This window comes from Giraffa tippelskirchi, chromosome 14 (genome assembly GCF_054371585.1).
Source record: "Giraffa tippelskirchi isolate mGirTip1 chromosome 14, T2T-mGirTip1v1.2.pri, whole genome shotgun sequence".
Lineage (NCBI taxonomy): Eukaryota > Metazoa > Chordata > Mammalia > Artiodactyla > Giraffidae > Giraffa > Giraffa tippelskirchi.
This window is the reverse complement of record NC_137288.1, coordinates 27,829,898-27,849,277: the sequence shown is the minus strand read 5'-3', so window position 1 is coordinate 27,849,277 and position 19,380 is coordinate 27,829,898. Positions and strand designations below refer to the sequence as shown.

The 19,380-nt window shown below is 35.5% G+C and overlaps 1 protein-coding gene across 7 annotated transcripts in view; it reads left to right on the top strand.

Annotated features, from left to right (window-relative positions):
- The window catches only part of PIK3C3 (phosphatidylinositol 3-kinase catalytic subunit type 3), a 176,281-nt gene that overhangs the window by 92,898 nt on the left and 64,003 nt on the right, over positions 1 to 19,380 (top strand). For all 7 annotated transcript variants that reach the window (XR_014075038.1, XM_081563196.1, XM_081563199.1 and 4 more), the window contains 5 exons: positions 6,139 to 6,293; positions 7,888 to 7,978; positions 11,446 to 11,513; positions 17,441 to 17,546; positions 19,019 to 19,135. Coding sequence is in view for 6 of the 7 variants with exons in the window: in XM_081563196.1 (XP_081419322.1) it covers positions 6,139 to 6,293; positions 7,888 to 7,978; positions 11,446 to 11,513; positions 17,441 to 17,546; positions 19,019 to 19,135 (537 nt within the window). In the remaining variant the exon portion in view is untranslated. The remainder of the gene's footprint in view (positions 1 to 6,138; positions 6,294 to 7,887; positions 7,979 to 11,445; positions 11,514 to 17,440; positions 17,547 to 19,018; positions 19,136 to 19,380) is intronic.

Below are 19,380 nucleotides of genomic sequence, written 5' to 3'. Positions count from 1 at the left end.
GTTTCTTTTCTGCTCCCACAGCATTTGGTTTGTTCCTTTACTGTATTATATTATCATCTTTTTTTTTCTGATTTGCTTTTAAATTATAAATGAAATAGTAACATTGAAGCTCCTTTAACAATTCCACTTCTCCAGCCATTTTTTATCCCCAGAAAAATAGTCACTCATATATTTTCATATATTCTGTATGCAAATTGCAAGCATATATATGCATGTATGGTTTATATGGTGAAAGTGAAAGTCGCTCAGTTATGTCCGACTCTTTGTGACCCCATGGACTGTAGCCCACCAAGCTTCTCTGTCCATGGAGTTCTCCAGACAAGATTACTGGAGTGGGTTGCCATTCCCTTCTCCAGGGGATCTTCCCGACCCAGGAATCGAACCCAGATGTTCCTCATTCCAGGCAAATTCTTTACCGTCTGAGCCACCAAAGACATCTCTTAAAGTTAAGGTAAATAGGAATATCCTATACATGTTATTAAAAGCATGCCTTATTAACTGACAGTATAATCTTGGACATTTTCTCATCTTCAACACATATAATAATTGGTGTCTGTAAAGTCTGGAAACACAGGCAAATGAATATCAAGGCAAATGATGTCAAAGGTACATCTAATCTGTATAAAAACACTGTGGTTTTAGACTTTATGGATATCTATAGATCTACCTTATTCTTTTAAAACAGCAGCATAATATTTTACTGCAAGTTTATTTTATAACTTGTTTTACCAGTCAGCCTCTTCTGGTAGGCAGCTATTTTATTTCTAATCTTTTGCTGTAACTGTATTAGTGAACAGAATTTTGTATATGTTTTTCCATATTCTTGAATAAGTAGCTTGCATTTAAATTATTGTCAAAATATATATGCCTTTATCAAAATTTTTCATAAAATTTTTTCACATTTTAAAAAATTTTATTTATTTTGTGACAGTCATTGCTATTATATATTACCTCACCACTTTTATCTCTTATTTCTGTTTGTTGGTTAAATGAAAACTGAGTTTTTATTTTAATATTTATGTTTTATCTAGTTTTTTTAGTGATGTCTCTTTATAGTTTTAATAGGTATTAGATGGGTCCCTGTAATTTGTAGGTACAGCATCATGCTATCTGAAAAACTTTAATATATTATAAATACTATATATGAAATAGATGCTGAATTCCTAATGTTAAACTCACCTTACATCTGTAACATATAGCTTAACTGTCTTTTAATATCTTTCTGAATTGGATTTGTTTAATGTTCTTTAAAGGCATTTTTAAAAGCCATATTTCTTACTATGGTGTGGCTCAGAAGGAGAGAGATTCTCCATTAGAATTTGAGGAAGAAATGGCATTTTAGATAGACATTGAAGGAAGAGTAGAATTTTCAGAGTTGAACTTGAGTTTACTTTCCAAGTGGAGAGAGCAATATAAGCAAAGGCAAGGAGATTGAAAAGTACAGGAAAAATAGAAAGTATTTCATTTTACCAGAAGTATGGGATATATGTAGCTGTCTGGGAACCAAGGTCAGAACCCATGTCTCTTAACTGTAAATGCCTATTAGAAGAATGATGATTACTATCTAGTTAGTATTTCATAGCTCTTGAGAAACTTTTGCTGAATTGTCTGAGACCTTATCTTCGACAAAGGAGGCAAGAATATTCAATGGAGAAAAGACAATCTCTTTAACAAGTGGTGCTGGGAAAACTGGTCAACCACTTGTAAAAGAATGAAACTAGAACATTTCCTAACACCGTACACAAAAATAAACTCAAAATGGATTAAAGATCTAAATGTAAGACCAGAAACAATAAAACTCCTAGAGGAAAACATAGGCAAAACACTCTCCGACATAAATCACAGCAGGATCCTCCATGACCCACCTCCTAGAATATTGGAAATAAAAGCAAAAATAAACAAATGGGACCTAATTAAAATTAAAAGCTTTTGCACAACAAAGGAAACTATAAACAAGGTGAAAAGACAGCCTTCAGAATGGGAGAAAATAATAGCAAATGAAGCAACAGACAAACAATTAATATCAAAAATATACAAGCAACTTCTGCAGCTGAATTCCCGAAAAATAAACGACCCAATCAAAAAATGGGCCAAAGAACTAAACAGACATTTCTCCAAAGAAGACATACAGATGGCTAACAAACACATGAAAAGATGCTCAACATCACTCATTATTAGAGAAATGCAAATCAAAACCACAATGAGGTATCATTTCACACCAGTCAGAATGGCTGCTATCCAAAAGTCTACAAGCAATAAATGCTGGAGAGGGTGTGGAGAAAAGGGAACCCTCTTACACTGTTGGTGGGAATGCAAACTAGTACAGCCACTATGGAGAACAGTGTGGAGATTCCTTAAAAAACTGGGAATAGAACTGCCATATGACCCAGCAATCCCACTGCTGGGCATATACACCGAGGAAACCAGAATTGAAAGAGACGCGTGTACCCCAATGTTCATCGCAGCACTGTTTACAATAGCCAGGACATGGAAGCAACCTAGATGTCCATCAGCAGACGAATGGATAAGGAAGCTGTGGTACATATACACAATGGAATATTACTCAGCCATTAAAAAAAATACGTATGAATCGGTTCTACTGAGATGGATGAAACTGGAGCCCATTATACAGAGTGAAGTAAGCCAGAAAGAAAAACAACAATACAGTATACTAATGCATATATATGGAATTTGAAAGATGGTAACGATAACCCTATATGCGAGACAGAATAAGAGACACAGATGCATGGAACAATTTTATGGACTCTGAGGGAGAAGGTGAGGGTGGGACGTTCTGGGAGAATAGCATTGAAACATGTATATTATCATATGTGAAACAGAACACCATTCCATGGGTTCGATGCATGAGACAAGGGCTCAGGGCCGGGGCAATGGGATGATCCAGAAGGATGGGATGGGGAGGGAGGTGGGTGGGGGGTCCAGGAGGGGGAACACATGTAAACCCATGGCTGATTCATGTCAATGTATGGCAAAAACTATTGCAATGTTGTGAAGTGATTGGCCCCCAACTAAAATAAATAAATTTAAAAATTAAAAAAAAAATAAATAAATAAAATAAAATAAAATAAAATTCAAAAAAAAAAAAAAAAGAAATCTGATTGTTTTTGTTTGTTTGTTTTGCTTTACTTATATGCTTATATCCTTTGTGCCTGGAGGGATTTTATGTTTTTCGAATGTGAGTATGTAATGAACAAACAGCCTTTGCACTTACTATTGAAGTTAATTTATTTTCATACAAATGAAGGAATGGGTAGTTTGAATACAGAAAGCAGATGACTAACACAATCATATTGTGATAAATGACTTAAAAAGATATATTGTCTTCTGAATTTCTCCTTCTTGGGGAATTTAATAACAATGCAACCTTTTTGATTTCATGCAATAAGTCTTTTCTATACTTGGGAAAGCACTCTAGGTTGTATATTCAGCAGCATTTCCAAAGCGTGCCTGGTAATAAAGGGTAGCAGTGAAACTGAGTTACTTAAACCTCCTAAGAAGGATACTTGATTAAACAATTTTCTGTTATATAATTTTTTTCTTAGAATATACATAGAAGACTATCTAGAGCTATAAGATGCCATAAATCCTAAATAAGATAATAGCAAATCAAACATTTATTGATCCAATTAAAATTTATTTTTAGAAACAGAACACTATATAAATATTTTGATAAAGTCATTTGATTTTCCTGGCCACTGATACTGATATATTTGAATAAGAATTAATAAGGCAGTTATCACAGATTGGACTTCCCTATAGCTCTTGCGGTAAAGAGTCTGCCTGCAGTGTAGGAGACTTGGGTTCAATCCCTGGGTCGGGGAAATCCTCTGGGGAAGGGAATGGCACCCTACTCTAGTATTCTTGCCTGGAGAATCCCATGGACAGAGGAGCCTGGTGGGCTACAGGCCATGGGGCTCGCAGAGAGTCAAACATGACTGAGCAACTAACACTGCTACTAAGCCAATTAACCTTTCATTTAGTTTTTTGTGAAAAAAGTCATATTTAATGATAAAATCACATGTATTGCTTTTTGTCAGTATTTGGGCAACTATAAAAAAGGTTGACTTTGTCAGTATAAGAAAAAAAGATGAAAAAAATATATTTTGGTATTAAATAAGGGAAAAGAGGATGTTGGGAAGTAGTCATCTTCATGGAATTTTTTAAATGGTGGAAATGACAAAGAGTAAATAATTTGAGAGTCCGTTGGACTGAGAGAAGATCCAACCAGTCCATCCTAAAGGAGATCAGTCCTGGGTGTTCATTGGAAGGGCTGATGTTGAAGCTGACACTCCAATACTTTGGCCAGCTCATGCGAAGAGTTGACTCATTGGAAAAGACCCTAATGCTGGGAAGGATTGGGGGCAGGAGGAGAAGGGGACGACAGAGGATGAGATGGTTGGATGGTTGGATCACTGACTCGATGGACATGGGTTTGGGTAAACTCTGGGAGTTGGTGATGGACAGGGAGGCCTGGTGTGCTGCGATTCATGGGGTTGCAAAGAGTCGGACACGACTGAGCAACTGAACTGAACTGAACTGAACTGACTGAAATAAGTAATTGCAAATACTGGGCTTCTCTGGTGGCTCAGCTGGTAAAGAATCCGCCTGCAATGTGGGAGACCTGGAATCAATCCCTGGGTTGTGATGATCCCCTGGAGAAGGGAATGGCTACCTACTCCAGTATTCTGGCCTCCTCTGGAGAATTCCATGGATTGTATAGTCAGTCCATGGGGTTGCAAAGAGTTGGACATGACTGAGTGACTTTCACTTTCACAAATGCTATAGTTATTAACAAAATACAGAAGGAAAGAGTTGTCTATGAAGTATAAATATAAATATTTAGCCCCAGGGATTTAACCTGGTTTCTGGGCTTAAGGAAAGGTGACTAAAATTAAATTGGTAATCACAATGTCCTAATGTTACCTCATTGAATTTTGACTGCCTGAGTGGCAATTAGAACTAGAAGACAATAGATGCTGCCAATTTTCTTATGAGTTTTGTGAGTTTCTTCAATTTGTAATTATTTTTGAAAGCAAAACTTTTGGAGTTTTCTTAATAGTCATTGGGAAGGGCTAAGAAGTACATTTATAGAGTAAGATGGAAAATATTTCCATTCTTAACGTTTAAAGGAAAACTCAGAAAGGTAAAAACAACTTTCTTGATGCTTTTTTTTCAGTCTGAATTATCTCACTGTTTATCAGGAGAAGTAGGAGAAATTTAGATTTAGAAATTTGTTTTCTTCAAGCCAGTTTTGGTAGTTGGCAGAAAAATAAACATTTTCTTTAACTGAGTGTTAAAATATCTACTTCATTGTAGTTTCCATTTAAGAAGCAACCCAAATTCTCTAAATTCACTAAACTCCAAATTCTCTTAAAGGAAAAAAAAACAACATAATATTTTTAAAAATCCCAACCAAGAAACATTATGAAATAGAAACACTTTGAAAACTTAATAGTTTGGAGTTTCACATGTAATCTTAGACCTAAAACGCCATTGCTGTAAAAAGGATCTTTTGTTAATTTCTCAGCTTTTTATGAACCATCTCAATCATTTTTCTTAGTTTTTGTTTTTTTTTCTGTGCTTTTGGGATACTTTTTTTTTTTCTTTTTATTTTCTATTAGAGCATGGCTGATTAACAGTGTTGTGTTAGTTTCAGGTGTACAACAAAGTGATTGAGTTATATGTATACATGTATGTATTCTTTTCCAAAGTCTTTTCCCATTTAGATTATTACAGAATATTGAGCAGAATTCCCTGTGCTGTACAGGTCCTTATTGGGTATCTGTTTTAAATATAGCAGTGCATGTCAGTGGGATACCATTTTAAACAAGATCTTACTGGTCACTTACCTTGTGCCAGGAACTATTCTGTGACTTTTTTCCTATTAATTGATTTAATCCTCGCAACTCAGTCTCTAAGGTTTATATGATTATGGCCATTTTAAAGAAGAGGACCCAGTGAGGCACCAAGAAGTTAAGAAACCTTGGGACCTGCCCAAGGTAACACAACTGATAAGTGATAGCTTAAATTGTTTAACTTGATATTTAGGAATACCCATAACTTGTATATAATCATTTGCATTTTTCTAATATTGGCTTATTTTTGTTTGTTTTCCAGGATTTGTTGATGTACCTATTACAGCTGGTCCAAGCTCTCAAATATGAAAATTTTGATGACATAAAGAATGGATTAGAACCTACCAAGAAGGATAGTCAAGGTTCAGTGTCAGAGAGCGTGTCAAATTCTGGAATAAATTCTGCAGAAATAGATAGGTATGGATATCCAGGGAGGACTTATTTTCAAATGTGACAGTTTTCTGCCTTTTCAGACTGTCTTCTTTTCTGTTTTCCCGGATGTACCAAACCCTAATTGGTAATAAGTTTGAAGTTCTACCAATGAACTTGGCATGTGTGCTCACAGATCACAAACTATTATATTATAGGGCAGTGTTTTAAAAGCAAGCTATAGAGTCAGAATGCCTGAGTTAAAATCTTGACTCTACCACGTACTAGCTGTATGAACTTCTGCAAGTTAAATATTCTCTCTGTGGCCCTGGCCCTAGTTTCTCATGTTAAAAATGGGGATACAGCAATAGTAACTGATCTTTAAGGACTGCTGAAAGATTAAATAACACACATAAAGCATTTAGAAAAGTGTCTGACACATGGTGCTTGGTAAGTGTTAGATGTCATTGCTATTCATGCAAAAATAAAATGAAAGATGAGGCATATTAGTGGACTCAGACATTTTTATTGTAAAGTTGTATTTTTTATTGACTGCTTTTCACCTCAGTAGTTAAAGCAACCTGTTAATTGAGTTAAAAGTTGGCTATTAACAGTAATAACAGTTAAGAACTCTGGCCTCTGTAGCAGACACCAGGAGATGGCCCACATATATTAAACTTGTTATAGTAATCCTCTGAGGTAGGTGTTCATATCCCTAATTTAGAATGAAGGACTTAAGGAGAAGTAAATTCCCAGAGTCTTCCATGTTGCAGATTAGGTAGAGTTGACTCCAAAGCCCTTGTTCTTTCTACTTTGCCATTTTTCTTTTCATAAAATCTTAAAATTTGAGATAAATAGAAACATTTGTGTGAGAAATTCTAGGCTTAGTGGTATAAAATTGTTTTGTGAAGAACTCATGAGATTTGTTAATGACAAAGGAAGTCTAGAATTCAGATTATCTGAATTAGTACAATTATTTCGATTATCACATGAGTTCAAGATTATATTTCTGAATTTTTGTTGATGATAATGCTTTTATTTATCTTGTGTTTTTCGCTTAGAAGGGAAGTGAGAAACAGGGGGGAAAAACATTTTTTCTTATATAGGCTCCTTTATGTTCTCCTGTTTTTAAGAAAGGAGATCCCTTACATTTTCTCCCACTGTACATTAGAGGGCTTCAGTCTCTAGGCATGTTTACTTAACTTCATCTTATTTTTGCCACTTAGAGCATTTTATTAGAACTCTATTTAAGATTTTATGACAGGATGTAAACTATAAACTATAATATCTGCTGGTCACCAATTTGTATGCTTTTTAAAAGATGAAAAAGAGATAGGAGTTGTCTTGTGGCCAAATATGTTTGGAAAATACTGGCTTAAAGTAAAATGTGCTTTTTAAAAACACTGTAGTATTTATCAGAAACTTTAATGTATGCCAACCTGCACATACATCTCAAAGATGAATCACCCATATTCTTTGACTATGGAGCCTCTTTTCCAGAATCTAATGTGACTCAGTGCTACCCAGAACACACTTTAGGAGATGGTACTTTATCCAGACACAGTTGTGGTGAACTGTGCTGAACATATGTATCTTCTCGTACAGAAAGAGGATTTTACATAACCGTGTATTATTTTTTCAGCTCCCAAATTATAACCAGCCCTCTTCCTCCAGTGTCTTCCCCTCCTTCTGCATCTAAAACAAAAGAAAGTTCAGATGGTGAAAATCTGGAGGTGAGTACAGAGCTTTTCAAGTTTCCTGTAGGATGGATCCTACCAAGTAAACATTTCATGTTGGTCTTGAAAATATTGATTTTGATGAATAGCTACAACTTTATGAAATAATTTGGTTTATGATACATGTTTATAACTTTTCCTTTCAGCAAAAAGTGCCATCTTCAGTTCAAGGCATTTTATTGGTGCCTTTGGACATGTTAATATAGATGGATTGAAATACAATGTAAAAATAAAGTGGACCTAAATATTTTATTAAGGAAACTCAGAATATTTATTGTTGACACATTTATGAACATTACTGTAGTTGTTGGTGTTTGTAATTACCTTGTAGAAATGTATGACTTTGATACCAGGGAAATACACTAAGCTGCTCTTAAGTTCTTTTAGCTAAGCAGAGTAATTTGTGAGGTAAAACAGGTCTATATGGCTAGTGCTGCTCTGAAAATTGTATTTGGGAGTACATTTGCAGAAGTTCATCTAGTATGTATTGTTGATTTTTATCCCTACAACTTCTAATTTGAGAAGAATCTTTCATATCCCTGATGTTGAAAATAAGTAATAATGCTTGATATTAGAAAGAGGTTTGCTTTTGTTTAAATGTATATATTCAATATCATTTCTTTTAGTCAAATTTTAGGAGTTAATATTGTTATTTGAGTGACATTTGTTTTCACTATTAACTGTTAATTAGAGTTTGCTTGTCTCTGCCTACCTCTTGATATATCAGAAAATATTGAAAAAAGAATTACTGGATCATAGAATCCTTAAAGGAGCTCTTTAAGGAGCCATTTAGCTCCAGTTTATTTTTCTCTTTCAAAGGGGGCTGATTGACTGATTCAGTAATCAGTTCATTCACATATATTTTTTTGAGTTCTGTGTACCAGAAACTATTGTAGGTGCTAGGGTTGATACAGCAGAGAACAAAACGGTCAAAATCTTTTCTCTTCATGGAATTCATTCTAGTGTTTGGGTGGATGATAGTCAATAATATTTATATGCCGTAAAAGAGTAAAAGAAAAATCAGAAAAGAATGATAGAGAATGCTGGAGTGGGGTTGCTGCTGCTGCTAAGTCGCTTCAGTTGTGTCCGACTCTGTGCGACCCCATAGACGGCAGCCCACCAGGCTCCACCGTCCCTGGGATTCTCCAGGCAAGAATACTGGAGTGGGTTGCCATTTCCTTCTCCAGGTCATGAAAGGGAAAAGTGAAAGTGAAGTCGCTCAGTCGTATCCGACTCTTAGCGACCCCATGGACTGTAGCCTACCAGGCTCCTCCGTCCATGGGATTTTCCAGGCAAGAGTACTGGAGTGGGGTGCCATTGCCTTCTCCTGGAGTGGGGTTAGGTGATTGAAATTTTGAAAAGACTGTTCAGGGAAGGCCTCCCAGGAAAAGTAACATCTTTTGCAAAATGAAGCAGGTGAGAAAACAACCATGTGGTGATCTGGGGGATCAGCACTTTAAGCAGAGGGAACAAGGAGTACTTTTTATGTACAACTGCACTGAAACATCTAAATGCATTGATCTCTACCTTTTTCTTTGTTTATCAGTACCCTTCAATATTTGCTTTCCTCTGAGTATAGCTTTTATCCCAACTCATCATTTTAATCATCCTTCAGTTCCCTTGGCACAGTCTTAACCCTTGATAAGCCTAATTGATTACCTGGTTTCTCTGTGCCTTAATGCTTCGGAAGAAATCACATAGCCTAGCATGTTGATATCACTATAAATTCATGACCACAGACATCAGGTGGGCACTCAACACTGTCTGCCTTCCTGCATTTCTCTAGATGGTTGCTCTCCCTGCTCTGCAGTGACTCTTTCATACCTTTTCAGCCCTGTTCTTTGTGCCCTGCCTTCTAGTTTCTAGATCACAATTCTGCCTCATTTTTAATGGGAACAAATAGAAGTCATTAGATAAAAATGGTTGCCACTTTCCATCACCAGATTTACAGATGTGAATCTCTTCCCATTCTTTACTTCTCTTTTCTTAACAGTGAAGAATATAACTCCCTTGAAAGATATGCTCTCTTCTTTTCCTGGTAGAAATATTCAGATATGTGTTAATAGCTCTCATTCAAAAAATTCAGAAATGGAAAAAAAAAAAACAGAAAAATTCTTCCTGATACCACATCCTTCAAAACAGCACCTAATTTTCTTTCTTCTCTTCATAATCAAGTTTCTCAGAAGAGTTGTTTGTCCATCTTGACTCTCCTTCCTTTCTTTTTAGTCTTTAATTCACATCATTCTGGGCCTTTGTTTATCATCATTATATTAAAACTTATTTTGCTAAAATAAAATAGTAAGTGGCTTCAGTGCTTGTGGTTGTGTGTATATAAATTCCTCCCAGCATTATTCAGGAAAATAAATGACTGCCTTCTTGAAAAGCTAACTCTCTTCATGGTTTGAGTGATACCATGCATCCCCTGTTTTCCTCTTCAGCTCTCCAGCCGTTCCTTCTTGGTTTCCTTTGTCAGTACTTTCTTGTTGCTTGACATCTTACTGTTCCTCGGGGTACTCATTGCTAGCACACTTCTCTCTCCTGAGTTTTAGATTCATATATCCATATATCTACTTGATTTCTGTTGTATATCTGACAGGCATTTCAAACTTAATATTTCAAAATACAACTCTCTCCCCCAGCACTCTTGCCTCACTTGGAATTTCTGTGATGTAACGAATCAACCTGTTTACTAAATCCATAAATTTAGGGGTTATTGTCAGTTCTTTTTTGTTTCACACATCCTCTCCATCAGCAAGTCCTATCAGTTACACTTCCAAAATATTTTAATAACCTGTTGCCTCTCTGTCACCATTCAGTCTTCTAGACTACGGTAATAGCATGCTGACTGATATCAGGTCCGTACTTCTCAGAGCAAATATAGTCATTTTCAGAAAATGTAAAGCAGATCACCTCACTCTCCTGCTTTAGATCTTTTGTTGAGTATCGATTGCTTTGAAAATAAAATCCATACTCAGTAGTGTGACCTTAAAAATCTTCATTCACAATTTGGTCTTTGCCTCCCTTATCAGCCTCCTTTACTTTAGTGTTCACTGTATGTCAGCTACATCGGGCCTTTTAAAAGTTCCTTAAACAGTGAGGTTCGGGGCCTTGGTCCATACCATCATACTGGTCATGCCTAAACATCACATCCTTATTGCTGCCTCTGACCTCGCAGTCCAGGTTATTTTTATGACTTCCTGTAATGCACCTCTCCTCCACTAAATGTTAAGCTTCCAGTAGAACCAGGAACTCTGCAAACCCTGGTGTCCCTAACCTCTCTCACATATTGCCTGGTTTAGAATAAATATTAGATAGGTGGGATGGAGGGATAGATAGATGCATGAAAATCTGATCTGTGGCATAGATATGTAGGTGAAAACTGATAGGCAAATGTAGACTCTCTTATTTCCCCCTCGTTAATAGCAGATGATAATGTATATATACATTTCTTTTAATTCTTTCAGCAAGATCTGTGTACCTTCTTGATATCAAGAGCCTGCAAAAACTCAACACTGGCTAATTATTTATACTGGTATGTGAAATAATTTTTTATTTTATAATCACTGTTTAGGACTATTTTTTCCCAAACTAAACAAAAAGACAGTTTAAAGTTTAAGCAATCATCAAAAACCTATACAGTATTTATATCTAGCTGTATTTCTTTGCAAATATGCTCATGGAAATGCTTGTTAGCATCAGTTTTTCTTCCTTTCACTAACTTTCTAGGATCTGAGATAAAACTGGGTAAGTTAATTGATGTTTTCAGTTTGATGTCTGTTTGCCTTTTATGCTATTTAAATAGTATAAGTATGATACTTTACTGTAGTTCAGTATTTGCACATTATTTACTAAAATACTGCAATCATGCTAAAGTAGACAGAATTTGAAGTTACTTATCTCATAGATGAGGAAACTGAGGCAGAGGCATGATGTAGCTGAACTTGCTAAAACTTGAGCTGGGATTAGATCATTGATTTCACATTTTGCCATTTACAGAATACTTTCAGTGACCTTTTCTCTTTTGTTCATGTGAAGTTAAATGGGGCAAATGTAAGTATCTCTATTTTACATGAGAACAGGTTTCCTGAGTGAGTTGAAGGAAAGAAAGAGGAACTAAGGTATAGAAAGGTTAACTGACTTACTGAGACACAATTAATATGAAGCGTGGCTCCCTTTTGTCATAGAATTTTAAAGTGTAAAGAACAAGTAGCTTAAGCCACAGGAGAAATACTTTGTTTTTGGTTCAGTTAAAGAAAGCACTAGGATTAAACACTAGACCAGAGAACCTTATCTTGTTTTTAGCAAACAAAAGGTGGAGCCAGTTCCGTATGCTCTACTTGATGCCTTCTGTACATTTGAGAACATTTTTTTTAAACTTTCCAACAAACTTGATATTTTTTTTAACTGTAGAAAAGATCTGTGATTTAATCTTACTGCTCAGTTTACTGTGTTTAACTGTGTTTTCCTGTTGGTCTTTGTAGTGGGAAGAAAAATAATTCCATGCTTTTCTTTAGCAATTTAATATAATATTCATAAAACTACATTTCCCTCACAGTAACTTTCGATATGTCCTTGAAAATACATCCACGGAATGTTTTGGCTAATTGTTAATCACCGTTTTGACTTTGAAAGGTTTGCTTAGAAATTATATTACCAAATCGCTACTGTTTCCTTTTAATGCAGCTTCTTGCTTCCTAAAGTTCTCCATATTGCAGTTTGAATTCTTAAGTGTATGTCTTTTCACTGGTGTTAAGGAAAAATATTCCCTTGTAAAAATTTAGGTAAATAATTTAGAGTAAATTAAAATGTGTAGGGCACAGTGCCAAGGTTTTGAGTAAGTACTTTTAAGCCTTGTAGGTATTTAAAATCAAGGTTTTATATACTTTTAAATGATTTACTAAGAATTCCTATATAGCTATGTTTATTTCTTTGTAATATTCATGGAAAGTTTCTCTGGCTCATTACTTGCAGTGTAGATTAGTCACTTATAGGAGCTGTATGTACATACACTGATTACGTGGTGTTTAAAATTATGTATTCTTTAGATTTGAGTGTAGACCAGATTTCATTGTAAAATTTGAAATTAGTTGTGATAAAATCTTTGCTATCTTATTTCAAGTAGGAAGAGTTCAGACCATTCTGAATGAAGCTGAACAGTAGGAAAAGTAGGAAATCTATTAGGTGAACAGCTTCCAGTGAGGCAACAGTTTCTGTTCAGAAAGAGTACTTTGTTTTCTTTACAGTTAATAAACAAAGTGAAGCCCTAGCTCCCAGTCTTATAAACGTTCCATCAAACTTACATTTGATTTGTATTCTCCCACTGTGTCTCTGATTCACTGATGCGATAGCATGTGCTATGTCTATTCATTCTCTGAGGAGTAATTGTTTTTCCCATATTTACAGTCTGCATGTTACGTATTCAGAAATACTCTAGGGGGGAAAGAGCTATTGATGTGGACTTCTGACTTTGGTAGACACCACTTTTATGACTGTAGCATGAAAATAAGGAAATAATTTCAAGTAGTTGACTTAAAATAATCATTCTTTTCTGTTGAACCTGGACAGAGTAGTATAAAATATTAATCACATGTAACAGTTTATGTGCTTCTCAGTCTAAGCTTACTCTAACAAATGTAGTAAAATGTATATTTCAATTGATTGTGCTATTTCATTTTGAACATTTTGAATTTCCTTGTTCATTTATTCCCTTTCTGTTGATTTAAACAGGATTCTTGTTATAGTTGAATCCTTAGGGGCCTATAGTAATACAGACAATCCTTTTAAAATAAATAATGTCAACCTTTTAAACCACACAGAGGAGTAATAGCCTCTAATCTATTAAATGTTGGGCATCAGGAATCTATCAATTGTTCTACTTTTTTTTTTTTCTATAGCTATTCCAGTATGTTGAAATTAAAAATAAGCTTTGGCTGCTTTGACATGTTTTTCTGTAACTTTTCTAAGACATTTCAAGGTAATAAAGTTTATTTACCTCACAAAATGAAATTGTCAGGAAATAGGTAGCCCACTGATGTCATCATACAATGGGTACCCACATAATTTTGTCTGCATTTCTCCTTGAAGATGACAGGTTTCAAGGAAGTACATGAGTGCTTTGTAGAATCTTCTTACTGCTGTGAACAAAATTCAGAAGTGACTCAAATCTTGGTCTTCTTGTCTTAGTCTAAGTTTGTCCTTCATATTGGAGATGACACTGTCATTTTTATTTTAGATGGACTTGCCCTTTGTATTAGAACTTTGGCTTGAGTGATTTTGAGAACTGTTTGTTACGTGACCATGTAATAAACATGGCTGTAGCCATTGTATTTACTTGACAGTCAAGGGGACCTGAACAAAGCAATGGAGCCTGTATATCATGGTCATCTGTATTGCTCATTTAGAAAGGAGTTGCTGTGTAAATACAGGAAAAAAAAAAGACAATGAATATACTAATGTGACGGAGATAGTAAAGACTTTAAAGGATTATTGTTGTTCAGTCACCAAGTAGGGTCCAGTTCTTCACGACCCCATGGAGTGCAGCATGCCTAGCTTCTCTGTTCCTCACCATCTCTGGGAATTTGCCCAATTTCACGTCCAGTGAATTGGTGATGCCATCCAACCATCTCATCCTCTGTCACCCTCTTCTCCTTCTGCCTTCAGTCTTTCCCAGCATCAGGGTCTTTTCCAATGAATCAACTGTTTGCGTCAGGTGGCCAAAGTATTGGAGCTTCAGCTTCCACTCAGTCCTTCCAAGAAGTATTCAGGGTTGACCTCCTTTAAGCTTGAGTGATTTGATCTCCTTCTTGCTTTCCAAGGGACTCTCCAGGTGATGGGGATAGTAAAGACTTCACTACTCCATACTGAGACTTTGCTACTTACATACTAAGGTGATGGAGATGGTAAAGACTTTAAAGAGTTATTAATTTTTTTAAATTTTATTTTGAATTTTTATGTGTCCTGTGCCTATAGAAGGACACATATGAATTCTGTGGCTTTCTTTGTTCAAGATTTAAGAATGCTTTCTTGAATTTTTGGTTTTGAACTCTTGTTGGGAACATAAAGTAAATATAGTGTCATGATCTAGTTTCTCATACTACTTTACAGAAAATTCTAGGTTATGCAGCTCTGAGGACTTCCAGATCACCTGTTACTATCATGGTACAGCATGGCACTGGGAAGTCAGTAGGAGAAGGCGCTTAACTTTTATCAGCCTTTAAAATATTTCTGTGTATAAGACTATATTGCATATGTCAGGGGCCACTAAATATTTTTTAAGATACAGAATCTGGCCTCAGTTTCTTTATAACTTCCGAAGGGAGCTAGGAGTAAGTTGTGAAACAGTGATGAGCCAGGTCACATTATCAGCAGAAGTTGTTGTGAGAGGTCGTACCTGTTCTGGGACGTCAGAGAAGAAAGAAGTTAGGATTTAAGACTTCCTGGAAGAGATGGAGTGTCCCTGTGTTTGAAGTGTGGGTAGAATCAGGAAGGGTGGAGGCGGGAAGGGATCTCTGGACAGGACTGCAACACGAGCAAAAGCACAAAGCGGGGTAGGGGAGTCGAGCTGACTAGAGTGTGAATGCGGTAACTGGAGACGGTGGGAGTTGAACCAGCAACACCGGGCCACAGAGTTTTTTTGGATAGAGGGAACTGTTGGTGTTTTTGTAAATATCAGTGGGGCATGATGAAGGTAGTTTAAAGAAGAAAACTTGAGGATGATTATATTGATCAATAAGGTGTTTGTTTTTAGAGTTAGAGAAGCTGGGTGAAAGGTATCTGCTGATTGATTCCAGACAGGGCTGGCTAGTAGTGCAGAACAATTATAAGAAATATTTTATAGGAAAAAAATCGACACTGCCTGGTGACTAAGTGAGCATAGGTGTTTGAAGTGGGGGAATGTGACCTAGGCTTGGCTCTAGATCTGCAGACCACAAATTAAACACAAAGTGCCAGTAATAGTTTTAGGTAGAACCTGTGTTCACTGGTTTGGTTACCACCTCACCACTTTTTTCTTATTTTTCTTATATTCAGGTGATTCAAACTGTAGCCCAAATGCCTGAACTGTTGATAATGCCTTAAATTGAGATAGAAAAATCACTCATTTAGTGTGATAGCTTCAGTTTTACACATGTTCAGTTATAAATGACAAGCAGTTTCTTGGAAAGGGGATCTACTGCTTGAAAACTAGGGTAGATGAATGTAAAAGTAGACCACCTTAAGTATGATGTCCAGGCATGAAAGTGCTAAGGGTATAGTGCAAACAAGACAGATAAACTCTCTGTTCTCTTGAAGCTTACCTTCTATGTGGTTGAATATTTCTTTCCAGACATAGTGTAAAGGAAAATAATAAGCCCTGTGATTTGAGATTTGTGAAGTACTATCAGTTAAGGAGGTTGAGAAGTTTCATGTGGTTTTTAAAAGGTCAAACAGTATGAGAATAAGCTTAGTAGAAAGAATTCTGGCCTTGGAGCCCAGAATCCCGGATTCTGATTTCAACTCTTCAGTCAACTAATTGTATCACCCTGGGCAAGATACAACCACCTCTAAGTTTTACTGTTGATAAAACAAGCAAGTTTCAAACTGTACATCATGATCCATTTGAAATCAATTTTAAGGCTCACAATCTAGCTTTTGTTATTTAAAGAAAAATGAAATAGAACAATAACAAATATTAACATATTATTCATAGAATATTGCTTTGTGAAACTTTTTTCAGCTTTATGTGTCTGTGTGCACACATGGGCTCTGTGCAACAAGTAATGATATAAAATGCATGTTAGTATGGCTTGTTCCAGTAATAATTGAAAACACTAGATTAGACAACCTCTAAAATCTAATCCAGGTCATTGTTTATATAATTATATGAATTGTATAAGCAGTGTAGGTTTAAGCATATATTTGTATTTAAATTTTTTAACTTTCTAAAATCACAATTTTATGATGGAAACATTGAAGATTTTATATGGAATTTCAAGAAATGGGGAAATTGGGTAGGAAAGGGAAAATTAATAAATTTATCTTTCAGAGTTATGTTAATGAGAAAAGCTTCACAGTTTTATTTTTTTTCCCCAGAATAAGCCTTATGTAATACCAAAAATATTGCATAAATTTTTAAAATATTTTTGTTCATGAGTTACTTGGTAGATTTGTGAGCTTATATGATTTCTGAAGATGTTAATACTCTATGTACCTCATAAAGAATTAGGAGAAAATGCTAGTTTTGATCCCAAAATTTTTAGAAAATCTAGGATATTTTACAAATTAAGGCATTCTTTTACTGATTTATCTTTATAGAAGGTTTTGTGTGTTGTTTCTTAATTTTCAGATTTTAAAAGAGTGATGATAAAATGTTTCATTACTCATTATTTTTGCAAATGTGAATTAATCTTTTAATGGAAAGGCATAAATAAAATGAATCTGTTTCATTTCACACTTATATGAATGACTTAACCTATTTTTAAGGTATGTGATAGTGGAATGTGAAGATCAAGATACTCAGCAGAGAGATCCAAAGACCCATGAAATGTACTTGAATGTCATGAGACGGTTCAGCCAAGCATTGTTGAAGGTAACCATTTAATGTATGGATTGACATATACAGTGCATGGGCCCTATCTGGCCCATCGCCTGTTTTGGTATGGTCTATGAGCTAAACATTGCTTTTTATTTTTAAATAATTGGGAAAAGTCACAAGAAGAGTAATACTTTGCGACACATAAAAATTATGTCAAATTCACAAGTCAGTGTTCATAAGTAACATTTTATTGGGACATAGCTATACTCATTTGCTTTCATATTGTTTGTGGCCACTTTGACTACAATAGGAGTAAATAGCCAGAATGGAAACTCTGTGGTCAGCAACACCTAAAGCAGTTAATCCTTGGCCCTTTATAGAAAGTTTGTTGGCCCCTAAGTTTATGAAACAAACCTGTAGCTGGAACAAAAAAAACCCCAAATCTTTGCTCTTTTGTTTCACTCTCTGTTTTCTATTTTTATTTTTAAGACAAGGTACATTTACATAAATCTGGCAGTGGTCATATTGCAGATACTTAACATAACTTCTGTTTTTGCTTTTACATTTTCTAGAGATATGTAAGCCTTTTTTACCTGGTGTTCTTGTGGTTGTTAAGGCAATGTCTCAGTTCAGCCAGCAGAGGGTGCATGGGCAGTGAAAAAAATTGTCACATTACCTGATTTGCTGTAGAAATATTTTGCTTCCTAGCATCTTTATCTGCTGTTTCATGTTCCATTTAAATTTTCTTGAAATTTAAATCACATCTTATTGAACTCTTTGAAACTAAACTTTTTTATAGTCCTCAGAGCCCATAGATTTGCTATATCTAAACTGATTGGAAAATAAGCAGTTGGTCCTCTCTTCTAATCTCAATTCTGTCACTTACAGCCTTTGTCGTCTTCTGAGGAAATTTCGGTCTCTTTGAGAATAAATTTCAGTCTTTTAAATAAGGATATATAATTGCCAAGCTGCTTCTTTCAGTGTAATTGGAGAAATTAAATGAGAAAAAGTTATTTTATAATATTTTATGAACTGAGAATTACTACATAAGACTTCATAGCATTGGTTTTTATGGCTTTTATTTTACTAAGCTAGCATATTATATTGCTATTTGAGAACTTTTTTTTAAGGATTTAATTTGTTCCTTGAAGATAGTATTGTTTCTACTATATGCCCAGAACATTTTTGAAGAAATTATAAGCGTCCAGATATTTATTGAATCAGTAAGTGAATACACTTTGGGTCAATAAATTCTGTCTTGTCACACAGTTGCATGTGGGCAAAAAACATGCAATTTTTGATAGATTAGTATTCACTGAAGACTCAAATAATTTTCAACTGTAGAAGAGTTGGTGGTGTTTAAGATAGCAGGCTTCTCATTATCTCGGAATCAAGATAATTTTTTTCAGTATTTGTGTTGAAGTTTGTAGTTATTAAATAATAAATAAAGGTCACCCATGCTATTGAAGGAACCCTGATCATTATGCTATATAGAATTAACTTTTCTTTCCTCTGAATTCCTTCAGGGTGATAAATCTGTCCGAGTCATGCGTTCTCTGCTGGCCGCACAACAGACTTTTGTAGATCGGCTGGTGCACCTGATGAAGGCAGTGCAGCGTGAAAGTGGAAATCGTAAGAAAAAGGTGAACCTTCTGGCTTTGCTTTCTGTGTATGGTTAGAGGTGGTGCTTTAGTCGCTAGGTTATATCCTACTCTTTGCGATCCCATGGATTGTATCCTGCCAGTCTCCTTTGTCCATGGGATTTCCCAGGCAAGAATACTGAAGTGGGTTGCCATTTCCTTCTCTAGAAGATCTTCCTGACCCAAGGATCAAACCTGGGTCTCCTGCATTGCAGGCAGATTAACAACATTAATCTCACTGTACATCT